Source organism: Oryzias latipes, chromosome 6 (assembly GCF_053564925.1).
Source record: "Oryzias latipes strain Hd-rR chromosome 6, Olatipes_Hd-rR_3.1".
Classification (NCBI taxonomy): domain Eukaryota; kingdom Metazoa; phylum Chordata; class Actinopteri; order Beloniformes; family Adrianichthyidae; genus Oryzias; species Oryzias latipes.
In genome coordinates, this window is record NC_136242.1 from 28,199,768 (window position 1) to 28,217,946 (window position 18,179).

The following is an 18,179-nucleotide window of genomic DNA, read 5'->3' on the forward strand; positions in this document are numbered from 1 at the left end:
ACTGCAGAAACTGTGTCACATCACCCACAAGACTGCAAAAAGCAATGCGTCGCTAAAAGCAGAGTTTAAAGGTTGTGACCTGTTTGCTGCAGGCTCGGCTCACAGCAGTCCAAAAGCTGGTTCCCCATGTTCTGCCAGGAAGAGTCTGCTCCACAACATTAACTCCAATTAGCTGACTGAACTGCTTTTTTTCCATTTCTATCAGCCTTTTTTGGTTAGCGGGGATCAATAACCATCCCCTACTGTGCCCTAAAACTTTCCACATAATTATAATTGGTTTGACCACTCTCTTCCTCTTTTGAAGCTGAGCTTTCCTCTACCGTCCTCCAACACTATTCTCCCTCCTCTTCCTCCTGACTGACCTAAATGCATAACTATCCGTTTGGCCTGTAAGTAATTTCTTTGAAAATAAGCTTAAAAGCAAGTGTGAACTGTGCTAAAGTTATTTCAACCAAAAATGTGTTTTTTTCCCCCTCTCTTTTATTCTTAAGCAGTTTAGGTCCTCAGAGGTTGGAAACCCAAACACAACCAGGGCGAGACTTGTTTCACTTTTAAAGCTACCTCCAGATCTCCAATCTGTGTGTTCAGTAGGTGTTAAACAGACTTCTAATGAACAATTTCTAAGGAACTACTGAAAACAGCACAATCAGTGCAATAGATCAATCTTTTACAATAGATCAAAAGATATTTGGAGTAGTCTTTAAAAAACTGTAAATGTTTAAGAATGGTTTGACTTTGTTTTTTATATTTACTCAATTTTTGAATTACCTTTTTCCACGTGTCCTCATTCACTTCTGCCTTTTTTATTCTTCTCAAAAGTGTGGAAGACTTTCAACAGCAAAGTCAAAAGATAAATTCTTGCACAAAGGTTGAAATCCAACAGAACTATGACACCACATGTGTTTTTACAGCATTTGAGTTTTTTTTTTTACACAATTCAGCAACACGAGTCATGTAATTTTCCCCAACCTTCATCTTCCTCACCTTATGGTTATTTAAAGACAGTAAATTCACATCCTATTTTCACTTTGGCTCACAAATCTTTCAAGGGAATTATTTGCCATCATACCTGGAAAACTACTGTACATAAAAATCTAAATGTCCCCTTCCGACTGACTGATACATCCATACTTCATTCATGCAGGTGTCTTTAGCCACAGATGAATCATTTTGCACTTATTGCCTTTAATCACTCACTCCAGATTTGATTGGGTGAATTTGTGGTTTTAATCTACTTAGAGAAATGTGGGATACCTTTCTTTCAGGCTAACCTGTTTGGTTTCACACTGCAGAACTTGCTTCTGCAACAGAGACAGAATGTCATCAAGCGACTCACTTTAACTAAATTCGCCCAACTAACTTCCCCTGAAAGTTAACAGACAACTGAATTTCATGAGGGATTGGATTGGGATGGAAATGTAGTAAATTGACACAGATAAGCTAAATAAAAACTAAAAAGGTTGGAAAGATTGGAATTCACTAAAACCAATATTGTTTTCGATTTTAATGAAGTGAAAAAAATACGTTTCTTTGGATTGTTTGAGGTTTCTTTGGATTGTTTGAGGCTGGTACAGCAGAGCATCTTTTGACCAATTGAAGATGCATCTCCTGTAATGCTTAATTTAGCAGCTGTGAGAGCTTTAACCCTTATATTGTGTTCGGGTCAAAACTGGCCTGTTTTCATGTGTGAAAAGGGGTCATTATTGGATGAAATGATCTCATACATGACTGAATGTAAATGTGAGGGAGTCCAATAAGGTGCTGCAACAAAAACCCATCAATTTCACTTTATCTAGAGGCTTGTTTGCTCATAACAACGCTGCAAGTTAATTCTGTTTTTTTTTTTCAGGTTTTCTAAGTCTTCTTGACAAGGGAAAAATAAAAGAGAAAACAGTTTTAGTGCTATATATGTGTTATATCATCAAGGTCCACTCCAATAAAATATAGCACGTTTTTGGTGGTTTTCACATGTTCTTGTGCCCTTTTTTCTGATGATTAAGGACACATACAGTACTAAGAAAGTTATGGTTAAAATTGCATTTCTGACTATCTTTTTATTCAAACAGGGGTGAATCTGGAGCAGATGAAAAAAGGTTGTTTGGAAAAGATTGTATTTGTGTCGTAGAAAACTCAGAGGCAAATTTCTATAAAGAACTTCTTCTGCTCTGCAGAAACTAGAAAACACGGGTTTTCTTTATTTGAGCTAAAAAGATCATCATAATTAAAAGACCACTGGGAACACTTTAACAATAGATCAAAAGGTGACTGGAGTGGGTCTTGGATTCATTTGTTTACATGATACACACTTTTGTGTTTCGGGTCATATATATGATTTAATGAGTGCAAAGAAAATTAAAATATTATTATTATTGGAGCATTTTTTGTCAATTGTGTAGGTTGATAATCTCCCTATCCAAATCAAAGCATGGATTAAATGAGGGATTAACTGCCTTTTGGCAAACAGCGTTAATAGTTCAACAAACGCACACAAATATAAACATATGTGTTGATTTCTGTTGTGCAGCATATTTTAAATTCAAGACTGGATCAAGAGCGCACACGTAAAAAGAAATTAAAAAAGCATTCCAACTTGGTGCCTCCCCCCCCCGGTCATCTTTTTGTCTTTTCAATTGCTTTAGTGCTATGAGAGCCCAGAAGAAGAATAAAGGAAGCAGCAGGACAGTCCTTCGTCCTGAGGCCCGGTGCCAGATGCTGCCGCTGCAGAGCCCATCTATCCACATTCAGGCAGGCACAGATGACACCACTTTGGAATTCAGCCTTTGATGCAAACTCCATATATACCCTTTGCTGGCTGGGTGTTGGATGACACTGTGCTCTAGCAGTGACAAGCCTGAAAGAAACCTATTACTTTTAAAAATGTGCCAGTCTGCCAAATATACAGGCAGCAAAAAGTCTCCATTTTTAATGCACTTGAAGGTACATTACTGTGTGGATTGCAGTTTTGCTCTTATTTTGTAAAGAAATAAAGCCGAATCAATGGGGGCAAAAAACACTTCCTTAAGTCAAACACAGTAATAATTGAAACCACACTTTTTGATTTTTAATGAGGAACAAATCCGTAACGTCACTGGATCTTCACCGTTTTGTCCCTGCAGGCTCCTCATGGTGGCTCAAACCACATTCAGCATACAAGTCAGAGGCCATGTTTGTCAAAACATCTGCTGCTTACATGCTGGAGATCGACACCACAGCTGCCCACCAATTACCCCATATTCCAAATATCCAAACCCTTTTTTTAATGCTGAAGAGACAGTTGGCCTAAAGCCGGATTAGACAGGAAGCTGTTAGATATCTACCTTTCCTGAACTGTTAAATTGTTTACACTTTCCTAAAAAGATGAAAGAAAATCATAAAGCAGAGCTCAGAATAACCTGGTTTTCATCTTTCATATGTGGGTCGTGCTCCAAAATGCACTGGTTCTTTCCATTCCCATGGTGCAGTTGAGTGTCTTTTTAAAACTTCATGACCTCACTTTGTGGCACAGAGTATTTTATAAGCTTGCACTGGCAATAAAACCAGAGGAAGTGTTTAGATTTACCCAACAAAAAAAAGAAAGCAAATCTACATTTGTTGAAAACATGTTGGTTTCTGTCATTTCTTGACTCAAAACTTTGTTAAATGTTATCGTACAGATACTTTTAAATTTGTTCAGTCTACAGAGATGAGCGAGAAAAAGTTAAGTTTCTTAATGCTAATGTTTCATAAATGAAAAAAGCGTAGACAACTGTTCCATGTGCTTAATTTTGTTTTAGATGCATAGGGATGCATAGATGCACAAATTTTAAGAATTTATTCCAAATCTAAATTGGAGCAGCTTAGACTACTGGACATGGAAGAAATACTCTGGCTATATTAAAAACCCCAACAAACAAAAAGATAATTTAAAAACAGGTACGCACATCTCCTTACAGCCGCTTGTCCATTCTTGTTTAAACCATTGACTGGATGAGAGAACTGGACTGAGTGAATCAATGCATCAATCTGACTGCTGGCTCCAAGAAGCCAATAGACTTCTAGAGAGAAAGAAACAGCTGTTACTCATTCTATTTGTCAGAATAATAATTCTTGCTCTGTATTCTTTCACATGTTGTCAATCGGATGCCTCAATGTGGTCTCACATCAAGCATTAAAAAGGTTTGGCTGATGGATTCTCCCAAGCCAGCTTCCAAAGGTAGGGGTGTGGCCTTTCCAAAAAGCTCACTCCTGATTGGTGAGAGTGGTTGCCATAAAATCTGGGTCCAACGTGGCAATGTTTGTATCGCAAAAACATGGCGTCTGATTGACTTCATTTTGTTGGAGCTGGAAGTAAACCATTTTCTATGGGTGACATCATACTCACTTGATTTGGTTCTCATCTACAGTCCTGATTGGCTGCCGTAGAAATACTCACTCAGACCCAACCACTGCTCACTGACAATATTAATTAGGCTACAATGTGGCGGCATCCTTATCATGGGAAATAGGCGACTGAATTGACTTCTTTGGTTGACGCCATTTTCTACAAACAATGTTCAAAACTGAAGAATTTCTTTATGAAGGTTAAGAACAACTTGTATTTGCAGACAGCCTAAATGTGCTTAAGAGTTGGATGGACCTATTGTGTCCTCTCTTTTATTTGCTCAAGCTTAGAAACACAAATAAAAACATTTGTTCTCCATATATGATGCCATTAAAAAAAACTCAAAACAAAATACAAAATCACTGAGGCTTTTTAAGACAAATGGGGGATTTCATGAGAAAAAACAAGTGTTACAATACAACTAGCTTCTAATTAAATTTTCTTTTACTAAAAATAGGCAAAAGGTTCTGTCTTTCAGAACGATACGTCATCTGCTGGTAAAAACCTGATCAGCAAAAACAAAGAAAGGCCGTTTGTAACACTGCACTCCTAACGTTCACATCAGCAGCAGTGCTATAATGGGAGCATCCTTAATTCAAAGCAGGTGGTGCTTCAGAGAGTTCGGCCTCTGTGATTTCGGACAGGATTCAATTAACTCTGTTCTAGAAATTGCATGAAAGAAGAGCAGGAGGGATGCCTGGCTGGGGCTCACAGCCCCTCCCCGTTGCTCATTCATGCTCCAAAATATAAAAGGCAAAGAAATGAGAAGATTTCTAGAAGACAGGTGAGCTCAACACTTGACAGACATAAGAATCCCTCCTGTAGGAGCCACGCTCCAAAATAACCAGAAAAAAGAAACGAAGCTCCTTTTAAACTCAAGGAGCAGAGCCAGCAGCTCCTGGTTAACATCACATAAACACGAATCTTCTGTTTAGGGCGACACAGAGATCCGTGGCAGCTTCCTAATTGACTGAGTTCACCTGTTTTCACAGCAGAGATGATTTAACTGTTCTGAAACAGGGTGTCTGTCGGCTACAGGATGCAGCAGCTTAAAGCTCTAAATGGTAGCGATAAAAGACTCATGCAGCTGTCAGACAAACAGGTGAGGGTGGAAAATCTACATCAGGTCTAATCATCCTGAGAGAACGGCGCCCCCAAATGGCCAATGAGCTGATTGGATCTCTGAGTCTATCTGCAGCCCCATTTAGAGCAAAAGCCAGGACATAGTAGGTGTTGCTCAGTACAGCATGCAGACAATGAGCCACTGGGTGCTGAGTGACATGTCAATATGTCAAGAATTTTAGCGGAAATCAATAATCTCCATTTTGCTTTTCAAGTCACAGTGCAGCCATGCATCTCCACGCAAGAGAATGATCTTCTCCAAGTCCCACGGGAAGTCTGTCAGATAACCGATCATGTCAGCTGCAGTCTTTTCTGCTCTTGTTTAGGACGGAGGAATGTTGCAGACAGCTGTAGACATTTTGGATCCAAGAAATATTGCTTTAAATATTTGTTTTTGACTAAACATCCTTCTACCATCCAAGACCTATTTTCCATCTTTTGAATGATACCTCTAAAGGAAAATCAAACAGTCCAGTATGAAATGTTGGAAAATTTCAGACTGTCATAACCAAAGCAGGTCGGGGGCGGAGCAGAACAGCAGCACGCAGCAGGGCTCAATATTCATGCAGGGGAAATTCATACATGTGCCCGCTGGGCTGCTTAGAAGTAGCACTCCAACTATATAATGCTTAAAAAAGAGTAATTTTTTATCAAAACATATCAGATTTGGATAAGAAGCCTTAAAACAGCAGGAGACGGCCGTTCAAAACAAGCTCAAAGAAAGGAAACCTCCAATATCTGTTCATGATGGGGCTAATAAAGGTTTATTCAGAAATATAAGAAATTTAAAAGACAGACAAAATGCCAAGTTTACCTCTAAGTTGATGTTATTCAACCAAAAACATTTCTTTAACAAAACATTGTGCAGAGAGTGCCGAGTTTGTGATTATATTTGGCATAATGATGTTCTTTGCTGTGTCTGCAGTACAGAAGCAGCCTTCTCCATAAACCTCTTTGGCTCTGATGCTGCTCTCCTGAAAAAGAAATGCCTGCATATATAACTGAACTCTCCACTACAGACTGATTTACTGTTAAATATGCAGCATCTTGCTGCAGCATTAATGGATTCCTTACCCTAGAACTTTTTCACAAGCAGCCTTAGTTTTGCATTTGCAATCTACATAGCCCAATGTTGCATATTAGTATCATTTCTATATGTCACAAAAAAACAAAAAAAAATCCCGTGTGGACGAATTAATTTCTCATGACGACTGTGCGGTTTAATCTTAAGTTTTTCCCTCCTAAATGTTAAACAAAACAGCTTAAATGAAATTTCAAGATTTACAGTTGTACACCACTCCCTTGTGCTATCCTATGGGGTCCAGATGACCCGATCCTTACATTGACATGTTAGCATGGTGGATAAAGGTGAAGAGGTTTTCATGTAATCCATGGACACCAGTGAAAATCACAAATCATTGAAGAAAAAAGGTTCAGCCCACTGTCTTGTGGGGTCTAGATGACCCAACTCCCAATGTTAAAGTGCCTAGGATAGCACAAGGGTTACACAACATTCAAGACAACTATGGCATTTCATGGCTGCCATTAATTGCCCTGCTTCGCCCAACAGAAGCTGGGATAGGCTCCAGCAACTGTGCGACCCCAAAAGGGATTGAGCAGGTTCTGAAAGTGGATTAATGGTTTCAGTTTAATAAATGCTGCACATTTAATGAGGGTAGAAGTTTAAAATAAGGTTCTCAAAAACTCGAAAATCTCTTGGGAAAAAATATATCCATAATGCAACTTTGAGGAAAAAATAAACAAATTTAATACATAGAGAAGGGAAAATAATTAAACATAATATGGTGCGTTTTAGCAAAAGTAAATATAAATTATAGATAATGAATGAATTCTGTTGTTTCCTTTTACAAGGTTTATTATGACGCATAGAAAACCAGGGTTTGTTTCCCAGAATCCTGTGTGGGTCCTTGGGCAAGACCCTTCGTGCCACTGCCTAAACTATGTAACCACAAGCGGGGCCATGTCTGGGTTTCCCTGTGCCGGTCCCTAGCCCGGATAAAAGGCAGCCATAAAAATCTCAGCCAAACCACCTGTGCAGATCAGTGAAAGTTGATTCGCTGTGGCGACCCCTAAAGTGATGTGCCGAAAGGCGAACAACAATAACTTTTTTTGTGAATTCATTTGTAATAACAGTCGAATACGATTTTTAATTGTCAAAAAATTTTTGTCTGATTCGAGTCACCTTGATTTTTTTCTCTCATTTTTTTTACGTCATAACAGCTACAATAAAAAAATCTATTTGTATCGTCACCTGTTCATTCAGGTGAAAATCAGAGGAAGGAACGGTTTTTTACTAGCATAATTCATAGTCATAATTTTGGAGTCACTGGTACCGTTTGCTACTCTGTTCCAAAAAATTTATAAAGGACCTTTTCCTTTCTACAATTTCTTCTTCTTTTTCTTCAAAAAATATAAAAACTCAGCCCATCTAGTCTAGTAATTGTACTGATTTAAAGGACTGTACGTAAGTAATGGTTTGGTCAAACTATACTTTAGATGATCCTTTACTGCCGCCTGATTTTATTTTGCAACATTTGTACCATTTATTTTAGGGATGCGCAATAATATCTGCACAACATCTATATTTTTAAATAACAGTATTAAAATTATGAACATTTGCCGGTTTTAAAGTTCTTGTTAAAATTGTTCAGCTTTGACTAAACAACCAACGTATCAGCGGTTCTGCAACAAACGTCAGTATGTTTGAGACGCTGAACTATTTTAACATCTTAGAGACAAATCCCAAACTTGCTGTTACTAGGGTTTGTAAAGCAGCAAATAAAACATTTAACACAAAAAAGTTAACATTACTCTATATAAATAGAATACCCAAGAGAATTTATTTTTTAATACATTAAAAAATAAATTGTAGCACCTGGAAAAACTTAAATTTGAACATTAACTTCATTTTTGTTTGCCTCAATGTAAGTCAGACCTGTAGATATGAGTCATTTTAAATCAGCTAGTTTTCACTTTTGAGTCATTCTTTAAAAGACTATTACTACTAAAGTATTATTATTGAAGTTATGCTACTCTTCATTAAGTAACATTTCTGATACTCTCTCCACCTCTGGCCATGTGTTAGCCAGTCTGAGGTTCCTACAGAGCAGCAGAGATGGTAAGAAAGAGAACAGAAGATGTTATGGCCTCTGCAGCTTTAACCCTTGTGCTATCCTATGGGGTCCAGATGAGTATTGACGTGTTCTCCCTAGCATGACACAGGTGGATAAAGGGGAAGAGGATTTCAAGTAATCCATGGACACCAGTGAAGATCACAAATCATTGGAAAAAAAGGGTTTAGCGCACTGTCTAGTGGGTCTAGATGACCCAACTCCCAATGTTAATGTGCCTAGGATAGCACAAGGGTTAGCAGATCTCTGCCTGCAGGCTTTCCGGGTTTCATACTAACCAATTTGAAGCTTTTCCTGATGAGGTAATTAGTTGAAATTGAAGAAGGCTTCAGAGTCCGGCCACAGCCAACGTCTAATCAAAAAACAAAGATAATCTACTCCGTTGTTAAAATTGAGTGTCTCAGAGCAGATATAACCTGCTGCTTCTGCAGTAGTTCCACGAAACAGAACACAATCCTTTGCCTTCTAGGTCTGAACTTTCTAAATATGTCACTTTTTTAGCTGCTCTTTAGTACATCTGAGGGGGATCAATGGCATTTTTGTTTGAAAAATTCCGACTGGGAGCAGAAGACATGGGCTCATCATCAGGATGTTATTTGAGAGGAAGTTGCTTGGAGTACATGAATGACAGAGGCTGATGATTCACCCCTGTTCTCATGCAACAATCTCATATGCAGAGCTGACAAATCCACGGTGGTGCAGTGGTTAAGGCTCTGGCCTCACAGTGGGAAGGCCCTGTCTGTGTGGAGTTTGCATGTTTGCCTTTTTCTTGGGCGCTCCAATTTCTTCCTACAGTCCAAAAACATGATTCATGGGTTAATTGGTGAACCTAAATTGTTCTTAGGTGTGCATGTGAGCGTGAGTGTGTGGTTGTGTGGCCCTGGAAAAGACTGGTGTCCTGTTCAGGGTGTACCCCCGCCTTCGCACTTGGTTCTAAAAATGGATGGATGAATTTGTACCTGAAACACTTCTCCTAAAAGCCATGTTTACCCTAATTAAGTTCAAAATTGTATTAATGGGTGTGTGCTATTATGTTGTTGTTCACCACAAGGCTTATCCCTTTAGGGATCGCCACAGCGAATCAACATCATTTTTTCTATTTTTATTTCAAACCCAAATTTGGCTTTGAAAGGTAAGAAATGTATCAATTCTTATAATTTACAGTAATAAAAGCTGTTTACAACATTAAAAATACAGGAAATTGCTTTCAATGAAATGTTGATCTGTGGATTTGATGAATCAACTTTGTATTTTCAAAGACAAAATAATCAAGTGATCCTTACATTTAACTCGGCCATATTCAACACAGGTGATTTAGTACCAATTGAATACATCTGTTAAACGTGTTTAAAGTGATTAAATGGAGCGTGTGTACCTTTCATTCTAGATGGCAGGAAATAAAGTTACCCTAAGCAGTTTAAAATAATAGGATCAGGCGAGCGTGTTTGACCTTGTGCCCGTGCACGAACACCCATGTGTTGATTCTCTCTATTAGCAAGACAACACGGAGTCATCCTCATATGACGAGGCTGACGACAGGCCAACACCAGAGAACTTTTTTAGATCCTTACTCTGTCTGTGGCTCTGCTCTTTTACCTGCTTGAAAACACAGTTAACACTTAAGTGAAGAAATCTGGTTTCAATTTCAAACCCCTAGTCTTGACAGTAAAAAAACAAACAAAAAATCTATAATTAAACCCAACTTTGACTTAAAATGATGCTGAATTCCAATTAAAATTCCTCAAACCTTCCTAAATGTGAACACAGACAAAGTTTGGGCTGACATGCTTGGCAGATCCTGAGCTCTTGAGATTTAAAAGAAGGGATTTCTAATCCAGTCTTGGTACTCAGAGAATGCAACAGGTGTATAACAAAGTCTGAGTGTGTGTGTGTGTGTGTGTGTGTGTGTGTGTGTGTGTGTGTGTGTGTGTGTGTACATGGTTCAAAGATAAGAAGCCTATTAACAACCACTTGACTCTCTGCTTAGTTAGTCAGCTAAAGCCTTCCTGTTGTGATTTCCTGACTTGATTTGATTTGGAAAAGTGTCAAACATCCACATTTGTGTCATTTAAGTTCCTTTTTAAGCGACTTATAGAGATCTAATGGGTAATAAGATGACTTAGGCGTCAAGCGGGTTTCTTTGAGAGCATCCTGAGTGCAGATTTTTCTTTCTGTGTTCTCTGCTGTGACACAATTACGTACATGGCTCTTTTTATTTGCCTGCCTCCCTAAAAGTGACGGGATCTTGTAAAAGAAGCTGTCAAATATCGCTCCGACATGAAATGTAGTTTGGGGATTTAGTGCTGCAGACGTGCGCTCCACTTTACTCTTAAATTAAATTACACTAAAATGGCTTTTTCTTCTTTCACATCCCAATTTCTGTTCATGGTTTTTATGGATAATCAGTCATCATAAAGATGAAAAATGTGTAACTTACTGAAATTTGTGGACTTATCCATGAATCTCAGTTATTAACTGCTCCTGTATGTTTTCATGTCTGCTTGTGTGCAAAAAAAGAGAAAAGATTAAATATTAAACAGAACTAAATATTTATGAAATTGCTTCATCTGTTTACATCTGTTTAATTTCTAAATTGGGGGTTTCTGTGATTTGTTGAGGGCTGCAGTTCTGCAGACTCCTCTGCTATGCCTCAGAAATCCCCTTTTCAGAGGTTTCAGAGGAGGATATGACAAAAACATCTTTACATGGTTTGTTGCAAGCATTCATTAAATAATAGGTGACAAAAAAAGGTCATTTTGGCCTGCAGGAGATGTGAAAGGACTAAAAAAGAAGCTGAATGCTGATGAAGTTTTTAAAGCCATCATGAGGACTCTACTGTGAGCAGATTAAAGGCTGGATTTTGGGTTACTTTTCCCTCTTAATTAAAATTCACTGAGAACAGATTTGCAGCAATAAAGTCGAACAAGTTGATGTGTGTCCTTTACTAAATAAAAAAGTCAAAAAGTACTGATTAAAAAAAGCTACAAACTACCTTGATAAAGACATTAAGTACCAAGTCAGATAAATATAACTCTGGCTTCTTTGTCATTATATTGGCCTGCTTTGCTGAAGCTGAATTGAATTCTTTTTCAAAAGCAGAGAATTATGCAACATTTTCCTTCTACAGATTCTGTGGTAAAGAAAAACCTAGTGGTGGCTGCAGAACTCGCCGCAGTGTCGTGTCATTAAGGAGGTTGTTGTTCTCTGCTGGTTGAACCTCAAAACAAGCTTTTGTTAACGGGTTTCACTGATTCTGAACACAGACTGCAAAGCTGCACTGAGCTCTACATCCCTGCTTAAGTGTAAGCCTTTGGATTATTCTCAGGAAGTGAAGAGTCGGGGTGATTTTTATTGGTCTTCCAGACACAGAACGTCTGGGTGTTACTGAAGAGTCCAGGCAGGACACATTCAACTATTGTTTGGGTCATTTTGAACAATCATTTCTTCACATTTCACAAAAGAAATCTCAATTCCATACAGGTGCAACAACTTATGAACAATTACCAAAACAAAAAAAGACAAATCCCCTAAAAAGAACAAATTATTTGCATTTAAGTAAAAAAATATTTACTAACTGTGTTAGAACGGATTTGGAGCCAAAGTTAGTTGTCTGAAGTTGCTAAATCACCATGGAAACTAACATAGATGAAAAAAATCTGTTCAGAGCTTAGAATTTAGGTGAGCTAAGAAAAAGGTTTAAAATCTTTCTTGAACACCTTCAAAAATTGCCGTATGTTTTATCGTCAAAAAATAAAAGAATTGATGGGGATTTTAGAGAAGCGGTACTCTCTAGGGATGAACTTAGATTAAAATGCGCAAAAAGAGAAAGTCCTGAAAACAATTAAACCTTCCATAGTGGAAGTATTTTTGAGTTGTAACCCTCGTTTCTTTTTCCCAAAATGTCTCAGCTACTTGTTCACAGAGTTTTATAACTTTACTTTTAACTTATGATTTGATCTTCTGTGCTCAGCTCTCGCTTCTCCAGTAGTTTTTATTGATAATGTTCTCATTTTTCCACAAAACTTTATGCCGTTCATTGCAATTTAAACTGGAAACAGTACTAAACTCAATTCAAAGTGGTACATTTTGTCCTTTTTTTTTTTTTTTTTTACTAAAAAGAACTGAGAACAAACAAGTTTTATGTTTTATAACAAAGATTAAAGGTGTACAAAAAATGGGAAAATGTATTTAAAAGATCAGTTGAACTTCCACTAAACTATTAACATAGTTCCAAGGAATTATTCCAAAAGAGTTTTCACAATTATGTGTCATAACTCTCATTAGGTTTGTTTTAAACCATGTGTTGAAGCTAAAAACTTCTTGAAACCTTCATCGTAAATTTTGAATGAAAATTTACAGAGCGAATCTTATGTTATTGTAAACAGTCGGTGTGATTGATTCATGCACCCAGAGACCACTAAAGGCTAGATCTCAGACAAATATCTGATCCTGGTTTACATGGACTTTCTATTGTATCAGGCAGAGGCATTGTTTTTCCAGAAGTCGAATGGCACTTATTGCTTCCTCAAAGGTCTCTGACCAAAGCTGCACATTTACAGACGATAAAATGGCCACATATAAATCTACAGTGCAAGCACACGCTCGTCCCCAACTTTTGCCAGCTATCCAGAAGAAAGCTGTAAAAATGTGTCGTTCTGGAAGACGTCCATGCAGCTGTCACGCTGCAAACAGACCTCCAGCCCCTCCTCGTCTAACGTCCCCCGCTCCAATTCTTAGCTTAAACTCATCTGGATGGTCTATTTTGTGGCCAAGCTGTGTCAAATTCCTCTCAAACTATCAGCCTTTCCGAGGAGCGTGTACAAAACCTGTCTCAACAAAGAGCGCTGGCAGCTGTCACTGTGGTGCCTTTTGTCCCACTGTGGAGGTTCAGGTTCTGTCAAGCCAGCACTAAAAGACAGCCCTGCTGCGCTGTACTTGTTTTGTGTTACAGTGTCTGGAAGGACAAAAGATCCATTCTGCATGCCCTCTAAACCTTCACGGACACGAACCAAGCCCTGTTTCTGCTGAAACCACTCCACAGTTGGGAAGTAAGTCTACCTTCATGCAGTCATGAGCAGCGCTCACGACCAGCAGAGCAGATTAACCCCATTTCAGTCTTAAGACGGGCTGCTTTTTCAGGTGCATCTGCCCCTGCATGCACCCCATTTTTCTTGATAGCACTTGCACCGCTGTTGTCTCTTAGCAACGCCACCAGGCAAATCAATGGATGGAGGGAGAGGGGGAGAAAAAAGACAAACAGGGATGAAAAGAGGTTGAGATATGGGAGATGTGGAGAAGGGGGGACAGGGGCAGACATATTTCAAGAGTAAAAGAGCAGAAAAGAGGTTTCTAAAAGGCTCAAAGACGGATGGATGGAGGAAGATGAGGAGTTAAGAGGGCATAAAGTGAGCAGAGTCTCTATGAGGAGCTGTGATTTGAAAATGCCCCATACTAAATGGTCCACGTTTAGGCTTTAGCAGCATGTTTTCTGCTCAAACGTAGAAACAGACCTAAAGCGTCCTCTCAACCGGCCTGTTTTTGCATTTTTACCCTGGAAAGATCCAACCGGTGGCAGAAATCAAATGGAAGTAGTCCATGTTTGAAGCCACTTTATTCTGAGATGCACATGCAGGACGATGGCCTTCGACATCAGCGGCTGACGCCAGAGGAAGAGGGATGCACCTTCATCATCACCCCTCAGAATGAGCCACCTCGACGCTTTGTCTGGTTTAAAGATGCCCTTATCGCGGGGGGGGACTCACCTCGATGCACTGGCGGGGCACGAGCGTCCTCCAGCCGCTCCTCGTGCGCTGATGCTGCTGCTGCTGCTGATGCTGCTCTTCGGGCGTCTAACGGCGCGCTCCCAGCGTGCAGTCACGCCGTCTGAATCTAAATGGCTGAATGTTTCCGGGGAAAAACAAGCTGAGGAATTTCAATAACCCTTGGGTGAAGGAGACAAGGGCTGCTAAACCCGCAACAACTAATGTTTCATGAGGCTAAAGCCTGCTAAGAAAGACACGGGGAAACGGAGGCATTACGGAATGGGTGGGAGGGTGGGAGGGAGGGAGGCAACTGGAGACTGTTCGTTCGTCGGGACGACCCTTTGCTACAAACCGAGAGGCGGCGCGGCTCGGTTTCTTTAAGGGAGAGCAGATTCACACTGAGCCCGGCGGCTGCCACTTTCATCTGCGCGAGCCAAAACTACAACTTCCTGTCTGAGCTTTTCATAATTTAATGTTTGTATTGTCAACAAATTATGCAAAATATCCCTCTGTAGGTTCCCTGAATGCCCGTAATTATAATTAATATTGATATTATTCTTATTATAATAATTTTCATTATGAATGACGGTCATAGTATGATTGGTAGTGGAATAAAAACTCTCAAAAATGAAATACTTAAAAACAACATGACCAAAATAAATACGTTTCACACTTATTCAAATAAACAAAATGTTGGTCAAATCAAAAAAATACATTTAGGAATCACAGCCATGTATCTATCACTGCAACATGCACACGTAGCAACATAGACAATAAAAACAGCTAAAATAAATAATTGTAACATTGGTTTCAAATGCGCTGCTCAACAAATGTCCATTCGTTTCTAAATATTGCATTTGTCCTATTTCCACCCTTTTAAATTTAACATTTGTACGTTTTTTTCACGCTTCACCATACTTGAGTTTTAAGCTATTCGTGGTATTTTAGACTCACTGGTCTTTGTCGACACCTCGTGGACGTTTAACTCATCAACAGCTCTTGATTCTTGTCAGGCATCGGGCGGGCCACCTATATCCATTACGTATCGCAAAGCGAAGGACCCTCCAACGGCTTCTTGTCGTCGGAGCTAAAGAAAAACGTTCTATTTCATGAAGTTAAATCTCTTTGGAATCTGAATCATCTCTTTGAGCCCACTGGTAAAAGTTTCAATTTACAAATCTGCATCACCGTTCAACTTGTTGAGCTTTATATTTTTTTTAATGTGTAAAAAATATCGGTGAAAAAGCTGCACAGCTGTAGATTCATCGGTAAAAGTGGCGCCTTGAATGAATAGGCTCCCCCAAGCTAGCAGACTGAATAATGACTCCTTTCATATTAATTTTTTTCCCTTTAAACCTTTTTTGGGATATCGCAACAGCAATGCTCGAGTTGTATACGCCACAGTCTCGTGGTCGTTAAATAACATATTGTGTAAAATGCTAAAAAGGTAAAGCCTAATGCTATTACAAAATAGCTAGCTAATGTTGGCAGTTGCTGTGAAGTGTGTAAACAAAATATAACCCCTTCCCGTCCTCAAATCCCATACTTCAGTGTTTATTTCTTGTTGTATTTAGACAATTGTTTAAGTTTGATCTGTTTCACCAAGTTCAACGTGCGTCTTTTCCCTGACATTTTACGTGCCTGATACTAAAAGTTGCTTAGTTTGCGTGTCACTTGTCACATCTTTGTGCAGAGTTGGTAAATATACTTTTTAATTTTTTTCCTGTAGCTTTCACCCGGGCTAAGGTTCAGTTAGCCGCTCCAGAAGGTCGTTGTGTAGAAACAACTGACCAGCAATCATGTTTCTGTACAACATCACCCTGCAGCGCGCTACCGGCATCAGCCATGCCATCCATGGAAACTTCTCAGGTGAGCTTCTAGCGGTACTATGACGGCCTTCCACTGCTTTTGTCACTCAAGACCCACACCAATGAAAGCTGTGTTTTAATACGTTCTTTCCATGCTGGACTTACACTAAGAAAATTAAGCTTTAAATTGCATTTCTGAGTATTTCTTTATTCAAATAATTGGGAATTGGTAGCAGACAAAAATGCTACTGGGAAAAGCTTGTAGTAGTATGTAGGTACTATAGTTGCAGACCATAAACTCCTTTCTTCACTCCAAAATGTGCCATTCTCCCCTTAATCCTTTGATGCCTATTGATGCAAATATCCATTAAACCATTTCTTCTCCAAATCTACCTTAAGTAGACCTTAACTTGGCATCTACATGAAAACAAAGACATAAGTTATTTTTTTTCCTTCATTGTCCTAAATAAATTCATTTGTCAAATTATAGTAGTAGGTTTAGGGGCGGGTAAAAGAGCTGGTATATATGCGCTCATGGGGGAGGAGTCAGACCTGAAACTCCTCCCCCATGAGCGCATCTATACCAGCTCTTTTACAGCCAATTCAGAATTGACAATGCCTCTTGGATAAGAGGTGAAACATCTTCTAACTTTAAAGTACAAATGACGGCCTCTAAACCTACTCCTATTATGGAATCGACCTGGATGAATGAGAGTCTTCATAGACACATTTGTCAAATGGTTCAACACAAAGCTGATTGTTTTTTCTTCACAAACGTCTTATCTAATGTCAATACATTTTGTTTTTCATTATTTAGGAACCAAAATGCAGGAGATTGTAGTTTCCAGAGGAAAGATCCTGGAGTTACTGCGCCCAGACGCCAACACGGGGAAAGTGCACACACTCCTCACAATGGAAGTGTTTGGTATTGTGAGATCGCTGATGGCCTTCAGACTCACAGGAGGAACTAAAGGTATGTAACCATCATTATTTAACAATATGTTACAGGTGAAAGATTTGCTGATTTTGCTTTTCCTAAAAGAATGGTCAGAGTTTATTCTAAAAAGGCTTTGGTACTGATTTACAGATTTTTGTATGTGATTCTTTCGCTTAATTTTAATGATGAGGAATAAAATAAGCTTCACTCTCCTCATTGAACTTTATCCTGTAAAATTAGGTGTTTAGGTACCAAAGGATTAGAAAGAAATGTTGCTGCTTATTGAATCACTTGATTTGGTTTGCTTTTGATATTTGTGCTGCTGAAAATGATTTGAAAACTGTTTCTTCTTGTCATTAATTGTGATGTTTCTCAGTAATCTGTCAGTTAACTGTTACTGTTGAAGCTTTGTGTGTGTTTTGCTCTGGTTTGGTTTACTCTGGACAGAGATCTTCCCCCAAATATAAGCTGTCAGTTTTCAGTGACTGTGTTTGATGAAGGTCAAAACTCTTAAGCTAGCAGGAAGCCCTTTTTTCACGTTTACTTTATCCTCATTTTCAAAACAAATTCTCAAAGCGTGTGTTTGGTTAATTTGTTTGTTTGTAGATTATATTGTTGTTGGAAGTGACAGCGGACGCATCGTCATCCTGGAGTATCATCCATCTAAAAACATGTTTGAGAAGATCCACCAGGAAACCTTTGGGAAGAGCGGCTGCAGACGGATCGTCCCGGGACAATACCTGGCTGTAGACCCTAAAGGCAGAGCTGTCATGATAGGTGAGAGTTCTTAGCGTGTCCTTTAAATGCGCATTCTTTCAGTATTCTCTTCTTCACAATTTCAAATGGTTCCATGTGTAATTTTCAAAGAGTAGCAAACACACAGAGTGCAAAAGATCAATTAAAGTGAAGATTTCATACATTTGAAGTAATGAGAGATATTGAAATGAGAGATATTTTTGGTTTTCTCTCTGCTGTTTAATTAATTTAAAATGAATTTGTGCAACTTTTTCAATGAAGCAGGTTCTCTGTAATGATCGA

General features: G+C 38.9%; 2 protein-coding genes across 3 annotated transcripts in view; one reads left to right on the forward strand and one right to left on the reverse strand.

The window, feature by feature from the left end:
• Positions 1-15,425, reverse strand: part of st3gal2 (ST3 beta-galactoside alpha-2,3-sialyltransferase 2) — a 61,335-nt gene extending 45,910 nt beyond the window's left edge. Inside the window, exons 1-2 of one of the 2 annotated variants that reach the window (XM_078948175.1) lie at positions 15,351-15,425; positions 14,397-14,531 (exon numbers count right to left, since the gene is read on the reverse strand). The gene's annotated coding sequence lies outside the window, so the exon portion shown is untranslated. Of the gene's footprint in view, positions 1-14,396; positions 14,823-15,350 lie in introns of those variants that run through there. The other variant, XM_023955375.2, reaches the window with a different exon arrangement.
• The window catches only part of sf3b3 (splicing factor 3b, subunit 3), a 32,833-nt gene continuing 29,915 nt past the window's right edge, over positions 15,262-18,179 (forward strand). Inside the window, exons 1-4 of the mRNA XM_023955973.2 lie at positions 15,262-15,553; positions 16,126-16,265; positions 17,022-17,177; positions 17,748-17,918. Coding sequence (XP_023811741.1) covers positions 16,196-16,265; positions 17,022-17,177; positions 17,748-17,918 — 397 coding nt within the window. The 5' untranslated portion in view covers positions 15,262-15,553; positions 16,126-16,195. The remainder of the gene's footprint in view (positions 15,554-16,125; positions 16,266-17,021; positions 17,178-17,747; positions 17,919-18,179) is intronic.